At 44.0% G+C, this 25,191-nt stretch overlaps 2 protein-coding genes across 3 annotated transcripts; both read right to left on the bottom strand.

Moving 5' to 3' along the window:
* Positions 1-59: 59 nt before the first annotated feature.
* Positions 60-12,593, bottom strand: usp36 (ubiquitin specific peptidase 36). 2 transcript variants are annotated; one of them, XM_062448917.1, is made up of 19 exons: positions 12,472-12,593; positions 9,101-9,366; positions 8,693-8,914; positions 8,361-8,471; positions 7,411-7,513; positions 7,211-7,278; positions 7,038-7,108; positions 6,860-6,942; positions 6,501-6,753; positions 6,264-6,364; positions 6,035-6,173; positions 5,569-5,937; positions 5,170-5,391; positions 4,591-4,709; positions 3,675-4,382; positions 3,308-3,525; positions 2,888-3,073; positions 2,568-2,683; positions 60-2,364 (listed from the first exon to the last, which is right to left on the bottom strand). In XM_062448917.1, the coding sequence occupies exons 2-19, from the start codon at positions 9,351-9,353 to the stop codon at positions 2,233-2,235; spliced, it is 3,474 nt and encodes a 1,157-aa protein (XP_062304901.1). In that variant the 5' UTR covers positions 9,354-9,366; positions 12,472-12,593; the 3' UTR covers positions 60-2,232. The 2 variants fall into 2 exon arrangements, with proteins under 2 accessions (XP_062304901.1, XP_062304908.1); XM_062448924.1 differs by having other exon boundaries at positions 12,462-12,585.
* A 2,065-nt stretch (positions 12,594-14,658) lies between these two features.
* On the bottom strand, positions 14,659-21,680 carry LOC134009177 (metalloproteinase inhibitor 2-like). Its single transcript, XM_062448906.1, has 5 exons — positions 21,280-21,680; positions 15,654-15,754; positions 15,440-15,548; positions 15,128-15,252; positions 14,659-14,923 (listed from the first exon to the last, which is right to left on the bottom strand). The coding sequence occupies exons 1-5, from the start codon at positions 21,407-21,409 to the stop codon at positions 14,726-14,728; spliced, it is 663 nt and encodes a 220-aa protein (XP_062304890.1). The 5' UTR covers positions 21,410-21,680; the 3' UTR covers positions 14,659-14,725.
* Between the last annotated feature and the right edge of the window lie 3,511 nt (positions 21,681-25,191).

Raw genomic sequence — 25,191 nt, 5'->3', positions numbered from 1 at the left:
GAAACCATCTATACTAATTAAGACGTAGGCTACAATGTGAAAAAGACACCGCCACCATGTATGTTCACAAAAGTCACAACTTTATTGCACTTGTATAATCACGTTATGTATTTGCAAGAGTCCTCTCCATTATGAAATGTCTCCTTGGTCAGAAAAAGAGGTGCAAAATTGAAACATCGATGCAAACGTTTTGGGTCATTCATTCATTCACACCGCTATTATGTTCTCCTGCGTATGTTTCCTTGAGAATTGAACAATATAATTCACAGTCAACATGAACACTTTCTATGGAACTAGAATTGTTTGATACCATATTCCTGTACTGTATGACACTACAGTAACATAGTTAAGGTCTCACAGAAAAAACTAACAGCATGTCTTGCATACACACACATGAACAAACATCTGCAGATAGGTTTTCTAGTTTACAATTTACCAATCCTTAAATACAACCAATTTTCTGTGAATATTAGCACATTAAAGATTTGTGAGGTTTTCTTTAAATTAATATATTCATAACATATTATCCTATGCTTTTTAAAGCCAATTCAAGGCAACATCTCTAGAATGAAAGTAACGAGAAGGTGACTGTACAGCAATGACAGAGGACACAGGAAGCACAAGGTGGACTGTACAATCTTCTACATTGGCAAAGCATCTTGTATAATTACTAGAATATCTACATACAGCATGTGTGCCCAGATAAATGGAAGAAGATCCCTTGTTTGTTTCCCCCTGACACACTGGTATAAAACCTACAGGGTAAAAGTGGACATGGTATGAATCTGGGTCCGGGGAAGAGTGGTGGTCAGACATGGGAGGGGTCAGGTTGGGACAGAGAGGTGGCAGAGTTCTTGAATGACCGCGTTCCTGAGGCACACCCCAGTTCCAGGTGACCAGTTGGACTGTCAAAAGTATTGCATAGAGTTCAGATTAGGGGGAAAACGATCCAGCAATAGCATAGAACACCCTCAATCGAAAACAATGTGTTGACAGAGGGCAATGGAACCTGTTTTATTTGAGTGAAACACAAAAGTACTGTTAAGGCCAGTAATTCATTAAGAAACATGCCCAACAATGAACAATAATGTATTGACTATACATTAATAATGTGCTTTAAATAATGACACATACAGTGATGTGATATGGTACAGGATTAGAGTTCAGGTGACAGATGAGAAGCAGCAGACATCAATAGGTAGCTGCACTGAGAACATGCCGGTTATCAAAAGATCAAAGATGACATTTTACATAGACTCAAACTGTTCACCCCAACCCTCTCACCTGCACTTAAAGGTAGGTCACTGACTTAAACTGTTTCAGCAGACACAAAAGCAAATGGATAAGCAAGCAAATGAAGCAGTGATATGTCCAATTGAGTTTAAACAGCAGACGCCAAAATGGATCCTGAATAAATACCAGGAAGCATTGTGGCTAAATAAAATACAAACAAAAAAAAGGCATAACAACTCAAATATTAGAATCAAACCTAAAATAAAATGTGTCAATGGTTTGTAAAAAAACAAAAAAAGGATAAAACTGGTTGGACAGCTCTGGGCCCTTTCTTGATTGGGAGATAGGGAGATACACATTTTAGAAGCAGGGTGGTTTGGATTAATGTCAGTATGGTAAAACAGGTCCTTACAAACAAAAAGGCCAGATGTGAATATCAACAGGTCTCCATGAATGTCTGCACATACGTCCCATTAACCTCTACGCATGATCAACAAGAAACCAGGGGCATACGCTGGCATCATTATAGGGGGGTTTTAAGTTCGACTGAACAGCAGCTTAGTGCAGTCTTCTACAAGGTAGGTGAAGGTTATATAATCGTATTTAATCTCTGACACAAATATGCTTTACGCAGCACAACAAATTGATACAAGGGAAATTTCCAGGAGGTAGTCCTAGAGGTTTTCCAGTACTGTGTCCTGTATTACTTATTATTAAAATTGGGGTTAAATAGTAAGAAGCTGTATTAAGGGCAGTCTATGGATTCGGCTTTGTATCGTTATTGCCATTTACTGTGTTATTCTCCAATGTGTCGGTGACCCTAATGTTGGTGGAGATGACCACATCTCATGTTCATGAGTTAGTCCTTCTCACTAACATATCTCCTCTCCCCTTCCCCCCCCCCCCCCGGTTACATATCATTTTCCCTCGGGGGGGGTATCAGCTAAAACACCATTTTATCAAACGGTGCCGTCATGTGACCGATGCGGTTGGAACGCATCAACGGCGGAACCCAAAGCAGCTCCTCTTCCCCCCCGGAGTGACGGACCACATGCTCTTCCTGTCCTGGATCATCTGGAAGCTGTTGCCACTCCTCCACTTCTCTCTTTTATACTTCTTCATCTTCTTCACCTGTTCATCCGTTCCAAGCACACAATGAGGTTAACAACAAGGGTTGGAATAGTGATAGACGGATGTGGGAATATACTTTGAAAAGGGTTGCGCTACATCTTGCTTGCCGGCGGGGACAATACAGACGAGGGCTTGCGATGCTACTTTAATGACATTGGTTTCCTCAAGATACCAAATCGTGGCGATAAGAACGACCCGCTCACCTTTCCACTGTCAAAATCCTCGTCCCACTCATCGATCACCGTGTCATATTTGGCATTGCGGGCATCCTCTATGGCATCCCTACTAATGGCAGAGGACTCTCCTTCCCAGCTGAGGACTAGACACACCCACACACACACACACACACACACACACACACACACACCAGGTCAGCAAAACTCCACAGGCGACGGCTACCAATCCTTCAGTTATTCGACGGCATTTGGCAGAACCAAGAGGTCAACTTCAAAAGCGCAGGCACGGTCAGCGTTTCGTCTTGCGCGGTCCTGCGCGAGCCCAGACCCCCGCCCCGTGTTCTCACCTTGGGCTCCGTAGGCCTTGTCTGCAGAGCTCTTCAGGAGCTCCTCCACCACGCTGCTGCTCTTGTTGCCGTCCCAGGCCAGGGGGGCGGGGCGGGGCGCGCCCTTGCTCCCCTCCTGCTCGTCCGCAGGGCCCTGGGATCGCCTGTAGCCCTCCTTCACCTGGCTGTCCCACACCACCACTGCAGCTGGACCAAGAGGGGAGAGAGTTAGCGCCGCACGGCAACACCCGCTCAGAGGGCAGGAGAAACAGATGTACTAATATCCATAATCAGGACATTTGTCAAATGTTGTTCAAGGATATTATTCGGGGAGAGGGGTGAGACGGCAGGTTTCACGTTGGCATGGCAACAGGAGAGCATCCTATTCCCTGCAGCCTGAGTAGGTTTGAGGCGTGCGCGTGTGTGTGTTCTAGCACCAACCTGTCCCGGCTCTGCTGCTCTTGGCAGTCTCCACGGCCTTCTCTGCAGGAGAGGTCTGTGCAGCCTGGGGCTCCGTGCTGGGGTGGTCCGCTGGGCGCCTGCTCTCCTCCCACAGGCTCGGCTCCTCTTTTAGCCTCCGCTTCTTCTTCTTCTTTCTCTTTGGCTCCACGGACACCCTGGCGTTGTGCTCCGCAACTGCGTGCTTTCTCCCTGCAATGCTGGGAGTACATTGGTAACATTTAGAATCAGGTTTGTCGAGTTTACAAAATAAGACATAAAATACACACACGACCCAAGTCAATCTACTGAAGACTTAACAAATCAGCATTTTTGATGTTATGATTCATGACGCAGGATTTCCTCTGACCTTCCTGGAACTAGACATGCTGATGCGGTGTCCTCTGGTCGATTCTTTTTCCTTTTCTTCTTCTTCCTCTTCAAACCCAACGTGGCATCAGACCCCTGCGCTCCCTGAGGCTGCAGAGGGACTGGCGGGGCCTTCTCAGGGGGCGCTGGGGCCAGAGCGTCCACAGGCTGGGCCTGCGGCTGGGCCTGCGGCTGGGCCCGCTCCGGGCCTGGAGGGTTGAGGCTCCAGGCCCCGCCCTGACACCAGTCCTCTTCCTGGGTTAGGGGTTCCAGATGGGACTGCACACACTCCCTCTTGTTCGAGGATCCGTCTCCACTCTCCTCCTCCTCCCTCCGTCTCTTTTTCTTCCTTTTCTTCCTCTTCTTCTCGCTGGCGGGTTCTACCTGCAGGGGTTCAGGGGCGCTGGCTGGCTCTTCCTCCATCTCGGAACGCCGGCGTTTCTTCCTCTTCCTCTTTTTCGGCGGAGGGGAGGAGGTGTCGCCGGCGTGCCCTGGGGGGCTTCTCAGGCCTGGCTCTGGGAGGCTGGCTCTGGGTGGCTTTGGAGACAGGCAGTGAAGCCCGTTGGTTTTGGGAGAGGAGTTGGAGTTTGGTTTTTGCATGGTGGAGACGGGGGACTGTTTCTCTGGACTCTGGTGTTTGAGTGGGAGGCCTGAGTGGGTGTGGGCTGTGGGTGGAGACTGCAGTTTGGATGAATGGAATGGGCCAGCCCTGGGAGGAGGAGGAGGAACAGGCGGACAACATTCAGGAAAACCGCATGCAGCCAGACAGTGCAGCATTCGCGTCCACTAATCTCATGTTGTATCTGGGCTGTGGGTGGAGAGTTTTGTCGCGCGTGTGTGTGTGTGTGTGTGTTTCACAGCGGGTGTGGCTGCACTTGTAAGATTTTTGTGGAGTGTGTTTCTCTGTGTTGTCCTACCTGGGGGTTTGGGTGGGTGAGGCGGAGGTGAGAGTGTGAAGTTGAGCTGGGTGCGTGGGGTCACTTGGTGGCTGGCGTGGCGGAGCGTCAGTGCTGCTCTGAGTCCGGCTGCGACTGGCCTGCAGTTATCGACATAAATAAAAACTTGGTGGTCTAAAAAAAATTGCCATGGTCATGACAAAAAGGAGGGGGGGTCAAATAAGGAGGAAAATCATTGAAAGACGGAAGGGAGAAAAATGATGGGAGGAGAACAAAAAGAGGAGAGGTTATGACAGAGAAGTATTAGAAATGGTTAGAAGAAAAGAACTGAAACTGAAAACCAAAACAAAAAGAAGACAAAGAAATTCTAAAAAGACGGCCAGTGCGTGTTAAGGAGTACAGGGACAATGGCGGATTGTCTGAGCACCCACAGCTGACTAAAGCAGATCCAAACTACGACTGCATGTACCCTACTGCTTTCTGGAGGCATGTTTTGTAAGCGCGTTTACAACTAAGGGACCAGGGTGAAGGACAGGCAGCAGGCAACAAACACATGACGAGAGGAGAAGCGCAGACCCACAACCCCACTGGCCGGCTCACCTTCTTGGCAGACAGAGCCAGTTTCTTGGCGGGTGGGGGGGACATGGTGCTGGTGGCTTCTGATGTGATGTTGTTAAGGGCCAGGGGTTTTAGCTTGACAGTCTTCTGCTCCTCTGTGCCCAGCCGGTCTGCACTCTTGGCCGGGGAGGCCATGCCGTTGGAACCGGTCCTGGGAGCGGTGGAGGTCTCTCCGACCGGAGCACTTTTAGGACCAATTGAATCCTGACAAGAATAACAAGCTTATTGTTCTATTCGAAGAATAAACCCACATCAAATACTTTGTATTCTGTGTTTTGTGTGTGAGTTTGGGTGTGTGTGCGTGTGTGTGTGTGACTGTATGTAAGTCTGTGTGCGTCTGTAAGTATATGTTTCTGTGTGTGTGTGTGTGTGTGTGTGTACCTTGGAGTCAGAGGTTTCCGCTGAGGACGAGTCTGACAGGGACTTGAGTGAGGTAGATGCTGCCATGCCCCTGCCCTCGTTCCCACTGTGCCTCCCTCCGTCAGACCTCGCTACGCCGTTGGAGGTGGCAGGGGTGCTGCAGCGGGACTGCGCCTGGCTCTGGGCCTGGCTCTGGGCGAAGGGCTTCTTCAGCTTTTTGAAGGGCTCCTCGATCATGGTGGGACCCCCCGGTACTTTGGGGGGGCCGTAAGCAGGAGATGTACCGTTGGACAGCTTGGGCTGCTGGATGCTGACACCATTCCTAGAAATAGGAACACCCAAACCCCCGTCCATGGACTGGATTTTGCGCAGCTGGGCCGGTTCCATCTTCTATGGTGGTAAAAAAAAATACATCAGAAGATTAGATTATTATGTTCCAAAGGCACTCAGAAAAATGGATGGATGTTCCTGCCATCACGTCCCATACCTTGGTGACCTGTGGGGAGGAGAGGGGCCCATTCAGGTTGGTCTTTCTCAGCTGCTCCGATGACATGCTGTTCTTCCCAGAATGCATTATTCCCTGCTTTGTGATTTGCCCATCCACGTTCTTCTTGGTGTCACCGAGCCTAAGAGACAGAGAGGTTGGGGGTCAGTAAGTTCCCAATGATAGATGGGAGTTGAATAACCAGACTGTGTCCACAGTGACGAGATCTTACCTCAGGTAGAAGAGGACATAAGCCTGCTGGTTAAGTACTACTTTGATGTTGCTAGAATGGACCATGGAGTCATTCATCTGGTACCATTGCCCATTACTAGCCTACAAGAGCAAAGACAACAAAGGCCTTTCAGCAAAACAATGGGACATTAATAAAGAAAAAGAGCATTGCAGAAGTAGCAGCCGTTAGAACTTCCAACAACAACAATCTCAAGGAGTGCCTCAATCCATCCCTTACCTTGACATAACAGTAGTAGTGGCCGGCGTGGCAGCTGTACCCAGAATGCACCAGGACGGCGTAGAGGCCGTACATGACGGGGTCCCCGGAGCTCTGAGACATGTAGGGCCGGATGTTCAGGAACTCGGGGTAGCCCACGTCCTTGGTAATCTTCCCTCCACTGAAGTTAGCGAACCTCTTGAGAGAGACGGTCAGCACATTGGATGTCCGGTGGACCGTGAACCGCTTGGTTGCCGGCACCTTCTTCTTACACCTTACGGGGGGGGGCGAGGGACGAGTGAATGTGAATTAAAATCAGAAGCCTGTTATGTCATTTGTTTGCACTGTCACAATGGATGTGTTGGATCTGCGTTACGTACTTGGCACACATGTAAGCATTCTCTCCACTCAGAACATCAGGCTTGACAAACAGTTCAAGAGCTCGCACGATGTTTGCTGCTTGCTGAAAAAGACAGACAGAACACCAATCAACACACGCAATCAAAGCTAACAGACTTGAGCCAACTGTACGACTACGGGAGGACTCAAAGAAGTTACCCGAATCTCGACAGCAATGTCCAGGTAAGGGTCGTAGGTGTCTGACACACTTTTGCAAATGGAACACTTGACTGAAAGAGAGAGTAAGGGGGGAAATTATGGTCCTAACTGATTTTTTTGTTGTTGGTATCATTCAAAATTGCGTGTATTGCAGTGAATAGTGGGTGATGTACCTCGTGACCTGAGATAACCTCCAAAGATCTGGTGGACCAAGGTGGTGGCCTGTGTCTGCCTGTCTAACCTGCAGACAGAGGGGAAAAAATAGAGGACGACAGGAGAACTCAGTCCTTATGTAACCACACAAGACACGTGACCTCAGATCCCCTTCTGACGGCTCCCAAACCCACATTCATGTGAATCCGGGCAAGCTTACTTGGGGTAACCGTTCAGACAGGCTTTCTGCATGGCATCGATGGTGTAGCGCAAGAACTCGTGGGCATCCTCCTGGCTCCCGAAACGAAAATGTCTGGCGATTTCTGCAGGAACACACAACAGCACTGTGGTTACCTTGGATGTCTCTTAACACCTGACACGTCTGACACTGATACAATACTTAACCTGATAACCTAATAATTAACTCATCACAATTACCTACATACCTACTCCCCCCCCCCCCCAACCCAACCCCCACCCTTCTGAGAGCAAGGAGGAAGACAAAGGTATACGTATGACCTGCTTACAGCGGCTCCTACCACCACATAATGAGAGGGGGTGGTGGGCACTGAACAAGAGACTAAATGCATACAGAAATCAAGACAGATTGTATATATATATATATATACACACAGTCAGCAGAGTGGAATGTTAGTCTTACCGCATCTATGGTTTTGTGCTAGTGCTGCTACTCCCTGTCCCCTCCGCAGTCACAAGGAGACTGAGAGGGCAAAGGAGGGAGGCGGGATAGGGGGAGGCGAACCCAAGAGGGGGGAGAGGGTATTGCAGTCATACATTAGGGAAAAGAGTTAGGGAGAATGGGGGGGGGGGGGTGGACAAGGCCGTGATAGGGGCGTGGGAGCAGTGTGTCGGACTCAGGGTGAGCTCACAGCAGCAGCGGGCCCTGCAGCTCCTCTGAGGCTCTGCTGCAGTCACTGGCTACCCTGACAGCTCAGTACGTCATCACTGGAGGCTCTCCGCTAGTCACCTCTGTTGGGAGCCTATTGTGGCTGATGTGGCCGTCAGGACTACTAATATCGTTGTTGTTATCGTCATGCTGACGATAACAACTTACTGTATTTATTTTTGATTTGCACCATGGCCTGTTTTATAATAAAACACCCCAAATGAAATGGGCTCTACGATCTGCTGTAGTGGAGACGTTCTTACTCTTCAGGTCTCTGATGAAGGAGACAGGCTTGATGGCGTTGCCCGTGTTGGCAAAGGCTTGGATGATGTGGTTCTGCATTACACACATCATACAGAAACCTGACTGGTGGCCTGTAACACACAGGAATCATTGAGCATTGGATAAGTTGGACAATCACTGAAGGGTCACAACTCAAACAGTAAATCTGAGGAAGGCAGAACTCACTTGGCACCGGTATTCAACTGCTGCCAGTGGAATTATTGATAGCTATACTTTGTGTAAATCTCAATGCGGGACAAATTAGTTAGCCTGTCAACATAAGTACTCTCTCTCTCTCGCACTCTCTACTCACAGGCACGGCTGTGCTCCTTAGAGAGAAGGTAGTTGGCCAGGGGAGGCGTATAGGTGAGACACTGCACCGTAGAGTTGAGGAAGCAGGTGTTGCCCAGGTTGTGGAGGCCGGCTCCCACTCTGTAAACACGCTCCCATCTCATCGACAGCCTGTTCCCAGGAAACAGCATCTTCTGAGGGGCCGGGATCCCGTCACCCTGGCCTCCAATCACATTCTCAGACACTGTCAAAGGAAGTTCAAGTTCATTTTGCAGTTTATCATGCTCTTCATGCGTTTCCTGACCTAAATCCCATATGGCTCGAATTTCTACATAATCATTAATCTGTACATACAAGAACGCCTAAACCCATACACGCCAGCCTACTGATTATTTGTTGTAAACATTTGAGCAAGGTAAAGGCACCGTACCTTGCCGCTTGATCTGGGCAGGTTCTAGGGCCCTGTGTCCTGAAGCGCCCTCAATCCTGGGATTGAGGATCACATACTTGGTCTTGAGGCTGTCCAGCTGGTAAGAGAAGCCCTTGCTGGCAGGCTCAAACTCGATCTTCTGCAGAAGAACCTTCTTGGCAGAAGAGGCCAGCAGTTTGTTGAGGTCGCCCTCATCGCTGGAGTCCTTCCGTCCAGGTTTCAGGGCCTCCTTGAGTTTGTCCACTATCGGCATAGTTGGTGCATCACTGTGGATCAGACAGAAAACATCCACTTCATTTGCCATTTGTCAGACCTTGTTGATTTAAACACATTCTTTAATTATCCGTTTGTGTGGACCCCAGACTAAAATTCTCTTGAAATAACCCTTTATCTACAATGAAGAAATAACAGTTGAGGTTATTCGTGTTTTGTATAACAGTTTACTGTACATGTTCTGTCCACTGTAGCTAGTAGTAAATTTTCTGTCACCAAGTCCCGAACTGGCAAACTGCATGCGCCCAGGCCCAGTGCTGTGAAGACATGGAGCTGACCATATCACAGGAACACTAAGTGCAACTGAGGAGCCAGGTTGGGGACTTGGCACCTGTCCCTGCAGTTATGCAACAGAGACAAGCAGGCACAATGTGTGTGAGTGGGAGTGTGTGTGAGAGCTCAAGAAGGTGGGAGGGAGGGGCAGTGGGCACAGCTGTTGTATCTGCCAGATCAGACTCATGTTCTTTGCCTAGAGCAATCAATCTCATCATCGCCACTCTTCTGTATCCACGGCCACCACACATGAACTTTCTGTCATACTGGTTAATGTACTCAAATCCCTCCCTCCTGCCTCACTCTAATCACTCAGTTGTGGGCCCAGCAATTGGCTTCAGATCTACAACAGTAGAAAATAGAAGAGAAAAGACTATGGGCTACTAAACTCCTGTACAAGGATGGTTTGGAAACAAGAGGGTGGTTATACTGTACTGTCCCTTTAACAGAAGTGCGGCATCTGTGCAGATAACAGGGTTCACGTTTCCACAACCACCGCTGCTTGTGTCAGCCATTTGGCCTGTGAATGACAACTGAGGTGTCATTTCCGATGTGTGTGGTAGCCTGCTGGCAGACTGGGTTCAATGAAAAACGATGACCGTGTAGTGACAAACATCATTCCATGTCTGCCTCAGTTTTCACTAAATTCATTGCATATAGCCAAATCCAATCAAATTGTTTGACTCAGTGCTCTCCAACTTCATGTTATATTTGCTACTTCCTTTCTTGTACTCTATCAATAGTGGTAACATAGACCTATAGTCCCGAGTGAAATACAATTTTCTCCGAAAGGCAGACATTGTCCACAAATGTAGGTTCATAACATGCATTAGGCTAAGCATATTGACTAAAGCCTTTAAAAAAGGTATCGAAAAAGCTCCAAAGCTCCGAAGAACTGAAAACCACATACATACAGGCCACATGAACAATTTATACTCCCAAAATGACCACCAGGGCAAGAGGGAGAGCATCAGAGCCTCACTTGTGAGAATGGACAGTGACGTAGTAAGGTGGGAGGGAGGGCTGCACATGCATCGCATACACAACAAGGGCACACTAACCTTCATGTGGCGATGCTGATACAATTAAGAATGACATAGCTCACAGGGAAGTGGCACAGCTGACTGCAGTGACGCAATAGGATGACCACATGTGTAGTTTACACACAAGCCCGAACCAAAGAGGGGCCTGTACTATTGACTAATTTTAACCTATTAAGTATTGACTCATGGACTATTTAACATGAATATTTATGAAAACCCTTAATACCCTTTTTTTTCCATGAATGGGATTGTTTACAAGGATCTAATAATAAATCAAATTAATCCAATAAATACACACAATCGTAACATGGACAATGATGCATTAAAATTGGGAAATTTACCAAGCCACATACTTAAACACGTCTACTCAGGGATGTTTAACAAAACGGTATATATCAATCACTGCCTAATAATACATGATGAAACATGTAGTTCATACTTTCATACCATCAACCACTCCTTCTCATTTAACAAACATTATACTGTAAATGAACCACCACATAAGTGACAGTACACTAATGTGTTGCAAGACTGAAGCATCTCATTCATGTATTAAACTGCAAATGTTTAATAGACGGGAACCCATCCATGCCTAGGGGTACAAGTGCATTTGGTTGTGTACATATCGCTAGTTATATAAAACAAACACCATCATTGGGAAGCGATGTAACAAAGTAACACCCACAGTTAACAGGAATGTAGGAACAAAGTAAGCTTTTTGTTGATTTGGCTAGTTGTCCACACTCCACAACTCGCGGATCTAGCCATCCATCTCAAAGGCTATGACTAATGAATGGTACACCACACTAAATCTAGTTAAATGGTTAGTATGTACCTTATAGCTAAGCGGGTTTTACGTAAATGGACACTTGACAAAAATGTGACTGCTCAAAGACTTTGCAAAAACTGTATTACCAAAAAACGTTGTAATACAACTATATATTCATTATTTGATAGCTACGCATACAGCTAGCCTAGCTACCTTACGTTAGCTGATAATAACACTGCCGTGAACCATGTCCCATGCTCCGGCCTGGGATGTGATTAAGGTAGGTAGCTAGTTATTGCAGCATAGCCATAGACACCCCTACTACTAGCTAGGATCGTAGCAGCTAGCTAGCAGTAGTGTGTTTACAAGCTCGTCAAAAGGCTACGTTGCTAACGTTAGTCTATTCCCAATAAAGTACTGCTCTTCACTTTGGCTGTATTGTTTTACAATAGCTTAACGGTGACCTGGTAGACAGATTGCTAGTGTTAAACGTTTTGTAAATGTCAACACGTTGCAAACTAGATAGACAACCAGGTAAGTGCATGTACCCACTCCCCACGCGGCAGCTATGAGTGCAATGTGAGTCACGGGAGGTTAGCTCGCGAGTCGCCAACAACATGCGGGCTAGTGGTGGCAGTGACAGTGGGTTTTGGTTCGCAAACTGGTAGCTAATAATAAGTGCTGTATGTGGTACATTATAAAATGACATTAGCTTCAAACAACAAGATTATATGTGCTTTTTATGATAGTTAGCTCAATAAGAAAAATAGCTAGCTATTTACATTATTAGCATATTGTTCCGAAAGCTAATTTTGTAGCCACTTTACTAACGTGGCAAAAGCGTCGTCTTGATGTGCTGCAATGAGGTTAGCGAGCTAGTTAGCTAGCGAAATAGATTGTAGATAGCTAACAAACCAAAATTTGCCGCACTTAAATTACATTATTAATACAAAGGGACATTTTGTCCATTAAATTGCCAATCGTCATATCTATTCTTACTCACCGAAACTCACCTTTAGTTCAAACATACGAAACAATTTACTGGTAGGCGATATCGCTCTGCTCAGCTACAGTTCCGTCATTTTGTTACATTCTTTCGCCCATGCTGCATTATAAGAAGGGGCGTGAGCAAAAGTGAAGGACAGAATTGTTAAGCCAATCAGATGCCGAGCCAATAGTACACAATTCATTCTCTCACGTGCACAGCCAATAGGTGTCAAATCCTCCGCACTGCTGAAGAAGCAAATATCGTTCAGGAGACCATTAGAACATTTTGGATTACATTGTGATACTGTATCCAATGCTGGTTTATCAAGTCTTCAACTCATTATGTAAGACTTACAAGTAAGACTTACATAATATAATGTGGACATTACCTCTCGTATTGCCACCACATGCCTTTGATTCATTTTATTGCAGCCAACATGATAAACGTTTTTTTTACTCATATGTGCCTCCATTTACCATTTAGTAAAATTATCTTCTTTCTTTAAATAATTGCACACATTCCTTAGAAAACAGAAATCGGTGTCTATGCACTGTCCCCATGGACTGACCATAATGCAGGGCGGTCCTACAGTGTTGGTGCAATCGCCCATGTACTCCAAAGGATGGCGCGCTTGCTTTATGTCTTTTGGTGTGAAATGCACGTTTTAGGCAGTGATTAATGCTGTATTTCTGATACCGTTGGCTGGCTATATAAGACCACTGTTACCACAAAAATCAAGGAATGAAGGAGTAAAGGAATGTGGAAGCTATCATGTTGCACATGCAAACGTAAACACAGGCAGAATTTTCTTCCAACACTTTTATTTACTTTAATTTTTTTTGTTGCAATTCTCTTAAAATAACATACAATTTTAATTGATTAAAAAAAAAAACGTATTCATGCTAAAAAATATGTCTTATCTTTACACAAGTCCCATATGAATCCTGCACGGGACGTCTCCCATTCTCATGTACCTCACAAATTCAAGATAGATTACAGACACAAGAATACAGAATCGATGCCATTAAAATATAGTTCTGTTGAGGCTTAACAGTGTCCCCAGATGCTATTTGGGTAAAATGTATTTTAGCTTCTTTTTTATATTTTGGAATAATTAGAATATCTGTTAAACAGTAAAGGAATAAACCTGATAATGTGCTGGCCAACTGTAGTCTGTCAAGTACAATTTTGGAAGGTGATTATACATACATTACATATAATATATGTAAAGGTCAAGGGAGTGAAAAATGGAACATCCCATAAGTCCTTTATTTGATAACGCACTAACAATGTCTTTCTTCATAATTAAAACAATGCAATTTGTAAAATGGTCAAATGAAACTTCCACCTTCCTTAAATAAAACATTCTTTCAACAATTGTAAAGAGACAGCAATAAACAACTAACACAAATGACTAGCATCACAGATGAAGTAATATAAAAAAGTATAAAATAAAACTGGAGGATTCAATCCCCTTAATATAATGAAACACTAAAATGCCTATGACAAAAACATAGCACTGAGTTGACCTAGACAATCAGGTTTGCCATGTCAGTTAACAGACCATGTAAGGGTTTTGTTCATTATTATAATAAAGTAGATAGACCAGTAAATATAATAAATGAAGAGATTAAGCCGATATAGTGACTACAACGGTGTCATCCGTGTGGTCTTCTTTGTGATACCACACTGCTTTAATACATTTTCATCCCAATGAAGCAATAACAATGTTATAAGTCCTTAAGCAAAAGTTTTAATCTGTTAGTGTGTTTCTGTTGGCATTAAAACAAATCTGTACCACTAGTGAAAAACAAATAAACTTAACTTCAAGATAGAAGTATATTTTTTTAAATATAAATTCATATCTGAGCACAACAACATGGAACAACACCGCTATTGAATTTTGAACACTTTGGATCAGGTAGCTAGCAATGAATAAATGGCACATGAGACCTGGAAAAGTAAATTAGATGTATATTAGTAATTTTATTTGACTTGTACAATAATAAGTATTTAAGATATCTTGGGGTTGTTGTGGTCAGAAAGTGCTGTTTTCATGTAATTGTCGCCTTAATACATATATTTTTTATCTCCTGGTTTAACTAGTAAATTCACCCTGTGACATCCCAACTGGGCCAATCTATACAAATTGAATGACCTTGTTATGAACCGCAATGTTATGGTTTCATCAAACATTTATTTTGGGGGGGGGGGGGGGGGGGGATTTTTAAAAGACAGCCCTATCCAGTCACATTGTGAGTGAGGATGCAATTGTGGAACTAGGGTTCCTCGATGTCCATGAACTCCTTCTTGGGAGGTGCAGATCCTCTGTACCAGGCACAGGAACCATCACTCCTCTTGATGCAGGAAAAGTGTTTGGCCTGTGGTCCGCTGATGCTCTTCTCAATCACCCAGTCTGTCCACAGACACTCCTCCGGGGCGCTGATCATACAGGGGATGGAGGTGCACCGTGTGATCTGTGGAATCAAGCATTCACAGTCAATAATCAGACCAGATTGTAGTACGTTAGTCCCGTATATGATCTATACGTTATGTTTGACATCTTTCCTAGTAAATTAGCCAATATTTGCTAATACACATATGTTGTGCTATTCATTTGTGGTAAGGGTATTCTGGGACATGAAGTCATGAAATAATAACCGTTCTACCCCGTACTGTACCTTGCAGTCACAGCCCATCTCATAGCGCTGAGTCAAGCTCTTCTTCTGTGTGGCACTTAAGGCCTCCCAAGATTCGATGAAGTCACACAGAGTCACATGCATTGTCCCATCAGTCTCAAGCTTGCCTGCGGGTGTAGAATAGTACAGAATAAGACATAAAAACATACAGACAATAGGCGCACTGTTCAAAGATAATTAGCCATTTCTGGCAAGTATGAGTGCAGGTACAATGAAATTCTTTAAAATAATAGCACAATAATTTCTGTGGGAGTGTTACAGTCAAGTGCATATAGGTGTTAGTTTGTGTCACACCTGTGAAAAGGTACTCCTTTTTTCCATTGGTCTCCAGAGTCACCCCACACATGGCTGAGGAGGGGGATGTGAAGATTGCGTCAATGTCCCGGTTAGGTCCTTTGAACATCTACCCAATCATACAAAGGAGAGAAAGATGAGGTTATCTCAAACATAAATACGCCATACTGAATGATACATTGAGATGTTGGTAGAGGAAATAGGATTAAAATACCTTGATCTGTTTGATGTCATACTTGATCCGTTTGATAGGGTTGCCGTAGATATCATTGCCAGAGTCAACCTCGTTGCCAGCGATCACTTTTGCTCTGATCACTAGAAAGTGGCAGAAGACACGAGATTTCAGTTTATTATACAGTGCATTATGCTGGGATAGTATATTATCTAGTAGTGGACATTTAAGAACATTAATTTACAAATGAAGCACAAAGAAAATTGTAATCGTTCACACAGCAAAATGAATGTTTAAATTATCTTTGCTCTACCATTATTATTGGAAATCAGAAAAGAGGGTAAAAAGCCAGAAAAAGAGCAAAGAAAAAGATAAATAATGGTCCACGGTCCCTTTTATACCCAACCATCAACTGTGAGAAACAAACTGACCACATATTGATCCTAATTAGCACACATTGCTACCAACACAATAGGTCACAATGAAGTGTGAAGCAAAACCGACTCCAGTAACTCAAGTCTTCAGCATGAAGAGGTGGGGGCAGAGTTTATCCAAGCCTATACACTGAATTATGGGATCCCAGTCAATCTGCACCCTTCCAGGTCTTACCAGACAGACCACAGTAATGACCAGACTCAGCACACTGTACAGTAATATTTGCGCTACTGTTCTAAACAGATGACTAAGTGATTTAGCATATTTTCTTACTTGGTGTAAGCATAGCTTAAACTTCATTTAATCTTGACTGTGTTGTGTTTTTGCATGCCTGGTTTTGCTATGGTGCCCTTGGTTTGCAAAATTCACAGGTGCCAAGAAGACCCAGGCACATGAGTGTTTCATCAGCTGCAATCAAAGAGAGGAATGCAGCCTGCCTGCTCCCAGGCTCCTGGGCCGACACGGGAGGAAGCCAGTCAGCACTTTAAAAAACTGAACTAGCCCTAACCCTAGCCCCCAGGCCCCTCCGCCTGCCTGTCTGTCTGCCTGCCTGTCTGTCTAGGTGAAGGTGCTGACATGCACAACAACCCCCCCAACCCCAAACACACACTCCTACCACCATCAATTTGTGATTCAGTCAAGTTCATGAAATGGCAAGCTTTGGTTGATGTGGATGAAACGGTGGAAAAATAAGTTAGTGCAAACCAGATGCGCTCTGCTCTGTAGTTCCATACCAAGTACTCAACAGAAGTTAGTCTGTTATTGTTCAAACATCAGTGATGTAGTCTGCCACAGCAGTACCAGGGTGTTTACTGGCAGCACAGGAAAGGGCGGTAACAAAAGAGGAAGTGACATACTACAAAGTTTGATGAAGTTCATCCTGATGTTTTCGAAGGGTTGAATTTAGCTGTGAAGTGATACAAGGGACAGGGATAATGTCAAACAGATGTCTAGTTTCAGTTGGGTCTCATGGTGGCAGCTGTGGCCAGACTGGGAGCTGCTACCTTTCCAAATAAGATCCTGCTTTGGAGGCATTTTTTTAAATTTTGACCAAGGTATGAAGCTGGGAGCCATATGTGCCCTGATTCCGTTGCAATACAGGCTTAGAGAACATCTCCTTTTAAGGGTTTAAAGAGTCAACCATTACAAGAAGCAAAAGAAAGGGAAGGACAAAAAAGGGGAAAAAAAAGACTGTACCGAGAGTTGGGATTGGTGAGAGTGATGGATTTATTTGAGATATCAGCATGCAAGGAAGCAAACATAGATAGTGACATGCATAACAATCACAATGCAGTGGTAGAATGATCATCACCGTTTCAAATGGAGAGATGGAGAGGATGGGCCTGCATAGCAATATTATACACCAGCACAGTAGCAAGAAACAGATACAGAGTAAACGAGAGGGAGAGAGAGAGAGAGAGAGAGAGAGAGAGAGAGAGAGAGAGAGAGAGAGAGAGAGAGAGAGAGAGAGAGAGAGAGAAACTGAGGGAGAATGAGAGAATTACAAGCAGGATTCAGTTCATAGCCAGGAAAAAGCACTAAACTCTGCTCTATCCAGACTTGCATGCTTTTCCGTGTGCATCAGAGTTGCTCTTAGAGGGCAGCCATACAGACCTATACAGACTCCTCACATACTCCCAGACAGGAGGACAGAGCTCCTTTTCTCTGGGCCACACACACCGGACCCAAAGGTGCCCTGGCGATACCACATTGCACTCAGTAATCCCTTACAATAATCAAGCAACACACACACACTCAAGAACAAAAACACACCTTTCTCTCCTTTCTGCCACCACAAAGTGCTGGAGTTACTGCTATGGGTGGCACAAGTTTCAAAGAAAAAATAAATGTAAAAAGTCCTTCAGTTGCAGTGGCAATGGTGGGAATCTCTTCCTTGACTGCGCAGTATAACCTTAAGTAAGAAGCAAGCTCAGATATCTACCCTGCTATTGTAAGTAGGTCAGGTGAAACTATCCACATGCAGAGCCAGAGAGATGGACTGGTTCCTCTCTTGCTGCTTTGCGTGCTGCAGGAGACTGTCAGACATCACCTTGAAAATGAGGGATACGATAGTAACTGCAACCTTGGTACAGTCATTGCTCTGCACTAACAAGTTAGGGACCAACCACAGTAAGACTGACATTGTCAAGATGATCGTTCTTACAATTCCTTCAAAGAAGGCTAGGATTCTCCTCACCGTCATTCTTACATACTCATACTAACGTAATAAAGCCATAATATTTTAAATGAGCTTCAGCTCCCTGTGTGACTGCACTGCTTCCAGTAGCCATCAATCACATTACTCAGGGTGGAGCCAGTGGAACAGTAGAGCTGCTATTGTAAGCCTCACAGCCATGATGGCTCTGATAGGCCCCAGGGGGCCTGTTGAGGCAGTGTGGGGTTGACACAGTTCATCAGGGTAATTGGATCTCTGATGAGAAGTGTGGTACACACTCGCTCTTCATCACAACACCGGTCTTGGGCCCTAACAGTAGGTGAGGAACAACACCAGCTAGCATTATATGTTTACAATAAAATCATAATAGCTAATGTACTGTAATAGTGACACGGTAAAGTCAATCTGAAAATCTATCCGAAAAAGAATCAAGGATACATTCTAATTGCTTATGAAAATATGTGACCTGTAGATCTTTCCATTTTGTGGTCCCTGAAAAGCAGCATGCATTTACAGTAAAAACCCTTCCAACATTTTTTCCAGTTTTCATGTTTAACCTTTGGGGACCAGTAAAGGACTCTTCCTATAACTCTCCCAGGCTATGATGTCATTGAGTCATTCAAAAGGCAGCTCAACTGTGAAGAGGTGAAGCTGACTAATACGCGTGTGCATGTGACCCCTATGTTAACCTCCAAATACCAGTTGAACCTGTGGTACTGGACCCCACATCCGGTGGCAAAAATAAAAACTTTTCGGAAAACATGTTTTATGGATATGATTTGAAGACTGTTAGAAGTGTTAGAACTGTCGGAAGATTAGTTTTATAAAGGCAGAATTTACCGGAAGACTGGAACAAGACTAGGACTTGTCTGAGAACTGGATGTACTTTCTAATTATCCAACCCCACAAACATTTACATATGTTGACTACATTTTCACTTGTAGTATAGACATGAGAAAAATAATAGGCACATGTACACATGCATGACATGTACTTGCAGTGGACCCAGAATACAGGGGATCAACCTAAGTCATTCACTGACATTCACCCTCTCGGCAGCCAGATAGTGTGGCCAACAAGGGAGGAAATATTTCATCCATTACCCATCACCAAAGGTTTGCATAGATAATTGAATAAACTCAATAAAATCAATAAGTCATGTCTGTGAAATTGTGATAAAGTGACAACCTAGCTACGAAAGACTTCATCTTCAATCGTTGTCATTAAATAAGACAATTTCTGTTCTAATGAATTTCTGAACTCAATGTTAGGCATTAGTCTACAGGCAGGACAGACATGAAAGACTAGAAATGTAATGTCTTCCAGACAATGTATCTCTGCAATAGATAAACAACAACCAAGTGACAGATCAGGGGAACCAATGTTAAATCTGGCACAGAGTTAATCTGGGTCAAAGAAGGATGATCTGGTTTGAATGTTTCATCTATTTACACAGCTTGAAAGGGCTGGACTTGGTCAGCCTTTCCAAATTTCAAATGGCTAACGTTCCTTTTCCAAAACCCTTCAGTACACACCCATCCAACTCAGCACGATGATGCAAACAGCATGATGAGCATAACATCTGACATTCCGGAGCTTCAGGCAAAAGCCATTTGGAATCATTTGAAATCATGAGGATAGTCTAATGATTGAATACTTATTTGCATGCTCCATTCTCATTACTGATATCTCATAATTATTTGTATTTCCTCATTCTCATGACTCTGTTATACTTTGCCCCCATATTTCCACACTTTCCCAAACAGAGATATTAGGAAACAGGTTCAAAGAGGGTCATCTTGGTCACCTGGAATCATATCTCTTTGTTTGGGTTGGCAGACAAGAGGAAATGGCACCTCATCTTAAATCAAATTAAATCTCTGGATTTACAATAATTAAATTTGTCCAATATAATAATTTAAGCAGTCAGTATGGGTTAACCTGATCATGGAACATAACTTGTGAAGAAAACAGTTAGGCCCTCAGGTTCCAACAGTGATTTTAAATCTTTCTAATGGCTATCAGATTACCAAGATGGGTTTTTAAAAGCTGCACTTTGTGCCAGGAACTCTCATTTGGAACTTGCAGAAACTCTTAAGTCAAAATGGTAGGTCATGCACTCAATTTCCTCTACACTTAACAGACATGTCCAAAATCTAAGGTTTACTCAATTCAGAGATCGGATCTGTGAGAGTTGTATGGTTATGAAATACATACTAAACTCTGTGAATGGAATTTAGTTCAATAAATTGCAGAATTTAGAAGAACATATTTTAAAATGTCTAATTATTTTGCTTTAATCTTAGAAACAAGACAATATTTTTCTTCATCTCCTGTGCCATGGAAACATATGGCAGAGCAAAACTTCAGAATAAGTAAACTGCTGTATACATACATACCACAGTCTACTCACAAGGGGGAAAAAAGACAGTCAGCAAAATCCTATTTGAACAAGCCAGTCCCTGTTAAGATTCTTGTTGGCATTATATGAGAAGCCAAGCAACAAGCAGTGTTCTGTAGCAGGTCAAATTGTGGTAAATATCCACACGGTCCTGAAAAATCAATATTAGTATGAGGAATTACATTTTTAGGGAGGGGTTATGGACAATAGCTTATATTTTGAACAGTATACACTATTTTACATTATGGCAAGCCCACTATATACTGTACAGCATTCTGTTAATAAACCATACTACGTATGTATAAAGTGCGTCGGTCGTTTATTACTTGCGTTTGCCACAGGGGCATTTAGTTTGATTGAGTAATGGGAATACAAAATGTATTTATTTTTCACACACTGAAGCAGCAGGGTATACTCTGTGGGCCTCTCTACAGGTGGTGAAGTTGCATTTGAGTAGGCCTTCTTACCTGCACGTCAAAACGGAGTCACCTGGTGTCACTTTTTAGATGAACTATCTCCAATACATTTAAGGCTAGTCAATACAGTTACGACTTCAGAGAGATAGTTTGTGCACTGTTTTCACACGTGACGGAGACTGATGTGGGGAATTAAACGAGTCGAACAATAAATAAAACAAAACAATTACGTTGACTTACCGACGTCTGCATTGCAAAAAGCCTGTTGAGGATGAGCAGGGGAGCAACTGCAAGCCTCTGCTATTTCTTCGACCCGCCAAAGGAATAGGAGGGCTAGAGTGATATAACAACTGCTAACTGTCCAGGTCATTCTTTAAAGTGTTATTATTCAGTAGGCTGTATACAAAATGAATTCAGTTTTCAACACACTACAGCTAGCTAAAGAAAAATAGAATCACGATCTCTTCGGGGGTTTCAAAGAATCGTAAAGTCTACCTTGCGTGTAAACAACAAAAAAGGTCCACTTGTTAAAATAAAATAGACGTAATACATCAGTACGTGTCAATTTCCACTCAAGACTGCGCCTACTCAGTTTGCCTGCCTCCTGGAAATCTGTTTCCTCTATCGTCGAGAGCAGTCTCTTTTTATTACTGCCTGTCTGAGCTCCTCCCCCAGAGAAGACTCGGTGAGCTCTCAGAACTAAAATGTTTAACTAGCCCACGCAATAACATTTCATGAATAAGACGCATCCATTTGACGCATCAATAAGTCGCACCAACCCTTATGGCCTAAATGGACATCACATTTACAGGATATCCATTTTTTCACACACCGTTGTGACATCTACTTACATTGGCATTTTTATTTGCCAATAGCAGTGTTTTAGATAAAAATCCTAAGGCTACTATACCTCACAAACAGATACCTTGGTGTCTGACTATTTTATACAGATTTCATGTTGGTAATTAATGTTCTACCAGTGAACTGACAAGCCAGGGAAACCCATATCTCTGTAAAATACCTTTGCAGTCCTTTCCTAGTGTAGCATGGGCAAGCAAAAACACACAGTAGCTAATAAGAAAACGAAGACACCGCAACACATGGAAAAAGAGAGAGACAGAGGGAGAGAGAGAATGAGGGAAAGCGAGGGGGACTAAGGGAAAAGGGGTGACATCATCCCATTAAGTTAATAGATTCAATCTGTTAGCAATTCTTGTAGTGTAAGTTGCCCAAGCTCTCCTCCCTTGAGTTCGACCGCCATACTGAAAGAAACATTATGCTATAGTCAACTTCTTTTGGGCATTTATCATCTGCTACTAATGCAGTGGATAGTTCTTTTGTTGGAAACTTCACCACAGCAACATCTATTCAGTAAGCTGAGAGTTAGGGTTTGTGGCCTCCAGTGTTATTTCTGGCCAAGAGGATGAGATCCCTGAGAGTGCATAGTGAAGGCTGACATAGTGAGGGGACAAAGCAGAGTGAATTGTATCTGCTGTGGTCGCCTTGCTTCACATCTCTGACATCATCTTTGGCTGCAGTCTGTAGGTCCACTGGGTTCTCCAGTAAATATTTTCTCTCTTTTCCACAGTTTAGCATTTTGCTGGGTTTCTTTTCCACAGGTCAGTTTTTACATACATCTATATCTGAGTGGTTAAAGACCCGGGAGTAGCGGAGGGTAGAGAGGAGATAGCTCATCCAAGCTGTAGATGAAGTCTACAGCTTGGATGGTCTGAAGTTGTCTCATGCCTCATACCTAAACATCTAACCCACTCTCTTTGGTAATGGTATTGTCGGAAAGGGAAAACGGCCTTTCCTCAACAGCATGATTCATTCCACCTCTGGCTGAATGTCTTTGCAGTGATTAACTTCAAATGTCATTGAATGTTTCATTTTTGGTTGGCTTCCCAGGAACTTCCTCTGAGAGCATGGGCGTAGAATATCCCCGAAGTTTCTCTCAGAGGATAGCGTACATCTAATATGAGTAGTGTGGGACTGTATCCGTAAGGAGTAAATGAAGACAACATGAAAGCAAGTGGCGCATCAAAGATCAAATGAGTCTGAAAGTGCTTTGTCTCTGTTCTACTGTGTGCCCAAAGCCAACGGGGAACAGCACACTCCTCTATTTCTTGGCAGTCGAAACAGCCGACTTCCTCTCGGTTGTGATGCTGACTGGGGTAGTAGGCTCCATCTCCACCTCTCTCCCTCTGGGATTCCAGCGCTTTGATACAGCAGAGGAGTGGACATGTTCACAATTGATAAAAAAGAAAAAAATCAATGACGGACAATCATTTGGGATTCCTACAGAGGCCTGTTAGGTCAAGGAATACACAACAAACGAACAAACCAAAAACATACGGCGTGAGATGTAACCAGGCCTCTTTATTGATCTATGTATCTGTTCATCTTCAGGTTTTCATTTGAACAATAAGGGTAGACTGGATTGATCAAATAAGACACATGGTAAACACCCAGAGGGGCTTGGGAATGGTCAGACCTCCTCAGCCCAAATTATAGACTGGCCAGGACAAGAATACTCTCTGAATAGAATACGTCCGGTAAGACGGAAAATGAGGGTCTCATTGTGGGTACTGGTGGGTGTGGTGGCAGTGACCCACATCCTCTCGCTCCAACCATCCTTTATACATTAGAGGGGATTGCCATGGTGACCCGAGTGACCACCACCCTGCCCTTCATCTCGGATCCCCACGAGCCTCTCCCTACCTTCCTCCTCCAACGCACTCTTTCCATTTGAGCCGGACACATCCCACTGGACAGTTCCCATGATCTTTCAATGATCAGCTAAGCTTGTTGGTTGATGGCTTGTTATTTAATGCACATGCCGTGACTGTGATATAAGTCAGGTGGGAGTTAGGTGGCTGAGCGGTGAGGGAATCGGGCTAGTAATCCGAAGGTTGCCAGTTCGATTCCCGGTCATGCCAACTGACGTTGTGTCCTTGGGCAAGGCACTTCACCCTACTTGCCTCTGGGGAATGTCCCTGTACTTACTGTAAGTCGCTCTGGATAAGAGCGTCTGCTAAATGACTAAATGTAAATATAAAAAGGGGGATGCATACAAAACTTCAAAATGTTTGTGTGTGGGGTGAGGGGGGGGAGGGGCTGACCTCCTACCCTCTCACCCGCTGTCCTCTGTTGCTACACACTAGGTCTGAGTTTCCAGCTTGGGTGTGATGAGGAGATCAGGAACATTTGTGGTGGTGTAATGCCGTCAGAGGCCTTGGTCAAGTGGTCCACTGTCCAAGGTGTGGCTGGGCTACAACAGCATGAGTCACCATCGGTGGCACGGATACATTGTAACAATACGCAGCCTCCATTTCACAATGCTTATTCACCAAAGGGGAACTTTTCCTTTTACAAATTGCCTCATTGTGGCATGCTATTACAACACCCACATGTATTTAGTTCAACCAGGATATGACAGGGAAAAACAGTTATATATCGTTCCAGTCAGTACTTAACCTTCACAATGGACATCAAGAGTATGATATTGCGTAAGTGGACATGCTTTACATGAGGAACACAGTTTGTCATCACTGAAACTCACATCAAGAAATGTCAAAGATTCGTGTACATCTGACCTCCTAAAACAACATAACCCAGGGGCAATGCAGTTGGGTAAATTTCAACCCAGAGACACTTACAGTATTTTACGTCATTTAGCAAAAGCTCTTATCCAGAGCGTATTTTGCAAGATACTTTTCATAGCGAAACAGGACCTTATCTGATGTGGAGCTTATAAACTTGTGAAATATCACAAAATACCTTTCTTTCTTGCATGCAAACTGCCATCTCTTAACCCTCGTGCTGCCTTCGGGTCACATGACCCAAAGGTTCATAACGAACCATCGTTGTGTTTACCCAATTTTACCCAATACAAAAACAAATTAAAATAATTTTATTTTAACCTTTGCAATGTGGGGGGTCTAAGACAGCCCAACGGTTAAAAGAAAATGCTTCACTTTGTCTTTGTATGCGGTAAATCTGTCGCAATACGACGGTGGGTCACAATGACTGATGGGTCAGAATGACCCGAAGATAACACAAGGGTTAAGAGATCATCTCTTCCAATTACATCTTATCAGTTTATTTTCTCAATGATCCACTATCATATATTTTATTGCCATAGCTACAGTG

Source organism: Osmerus eperlanus, chromosome 2, assembly GCF_963692335.1.
Source record: "Osmerus eperlanus chromosome 2, fOsmEpe2.1, whole genome shotgun sequence".
In the NCBI taxonomy this organism is placed as follows: Eukaryota; Metazoa; Chordata; class Actinopteri; order Osmeriformes; family Osmeridae; genus Osmerus; species Osmerus eperlanus.
Note: the sequence above shows the minus strand (reverse complement) of the source record. Positions and strands in the feature narration are given on the sequence as shown.

What these genes read in the sequence shown, in the direction of transcription:
- usp36 (XM_062448917.1), bottom strand. Translation starts at nt 9,353, where the DNA reads ATGCCGATAGTGGACAAACTCAAGGAGGCCCTGAAACCTGGACGGAAG. An exon ending in AATGCTTACATGTGTGCCAA is followed by an intron (nt 6,754 to 6,859) that starts GTACGTAACGCA and finishes CCCCCCCGTAAG; the next exon opens with GTGTAAGAAGAAGGTGCCGG. An exon ending in GCATGTCTAGTTCCAGGAAG is followed by an intron (nt 3,526 to 3,674) that starts GTCAGAGGAAAT and finishes ATGTACTCCCAG; the next exon opens with CATTGCAGGGAGAAAGCACG.
- LOC134009177 (XM_062448906.1), bottom strand. Translation starts at nt 21,409, where the DNA reads ATGACCTGGACAGTTAGCAGTTGTTATATCACTCTAGCCCTCCTATTC. An exon ending in ATGACATCAAACAGATCAAG is followed by an intron (nt 15,549 to 15,653) that starts GTATTTTAATCC and finishes ATGATTGGGTAG; the next exon opens with ATGTTCAAAGGACCTAACCG. An exon ending in AGATGGGCTGTGACTGCAAG is followed by an intron (nt 14,924 to 15,127) that starts GTACAGTACGGG and finishes TTGATTCCACAG; the next exon opens with ATCACACGGTGCACCTCCAT.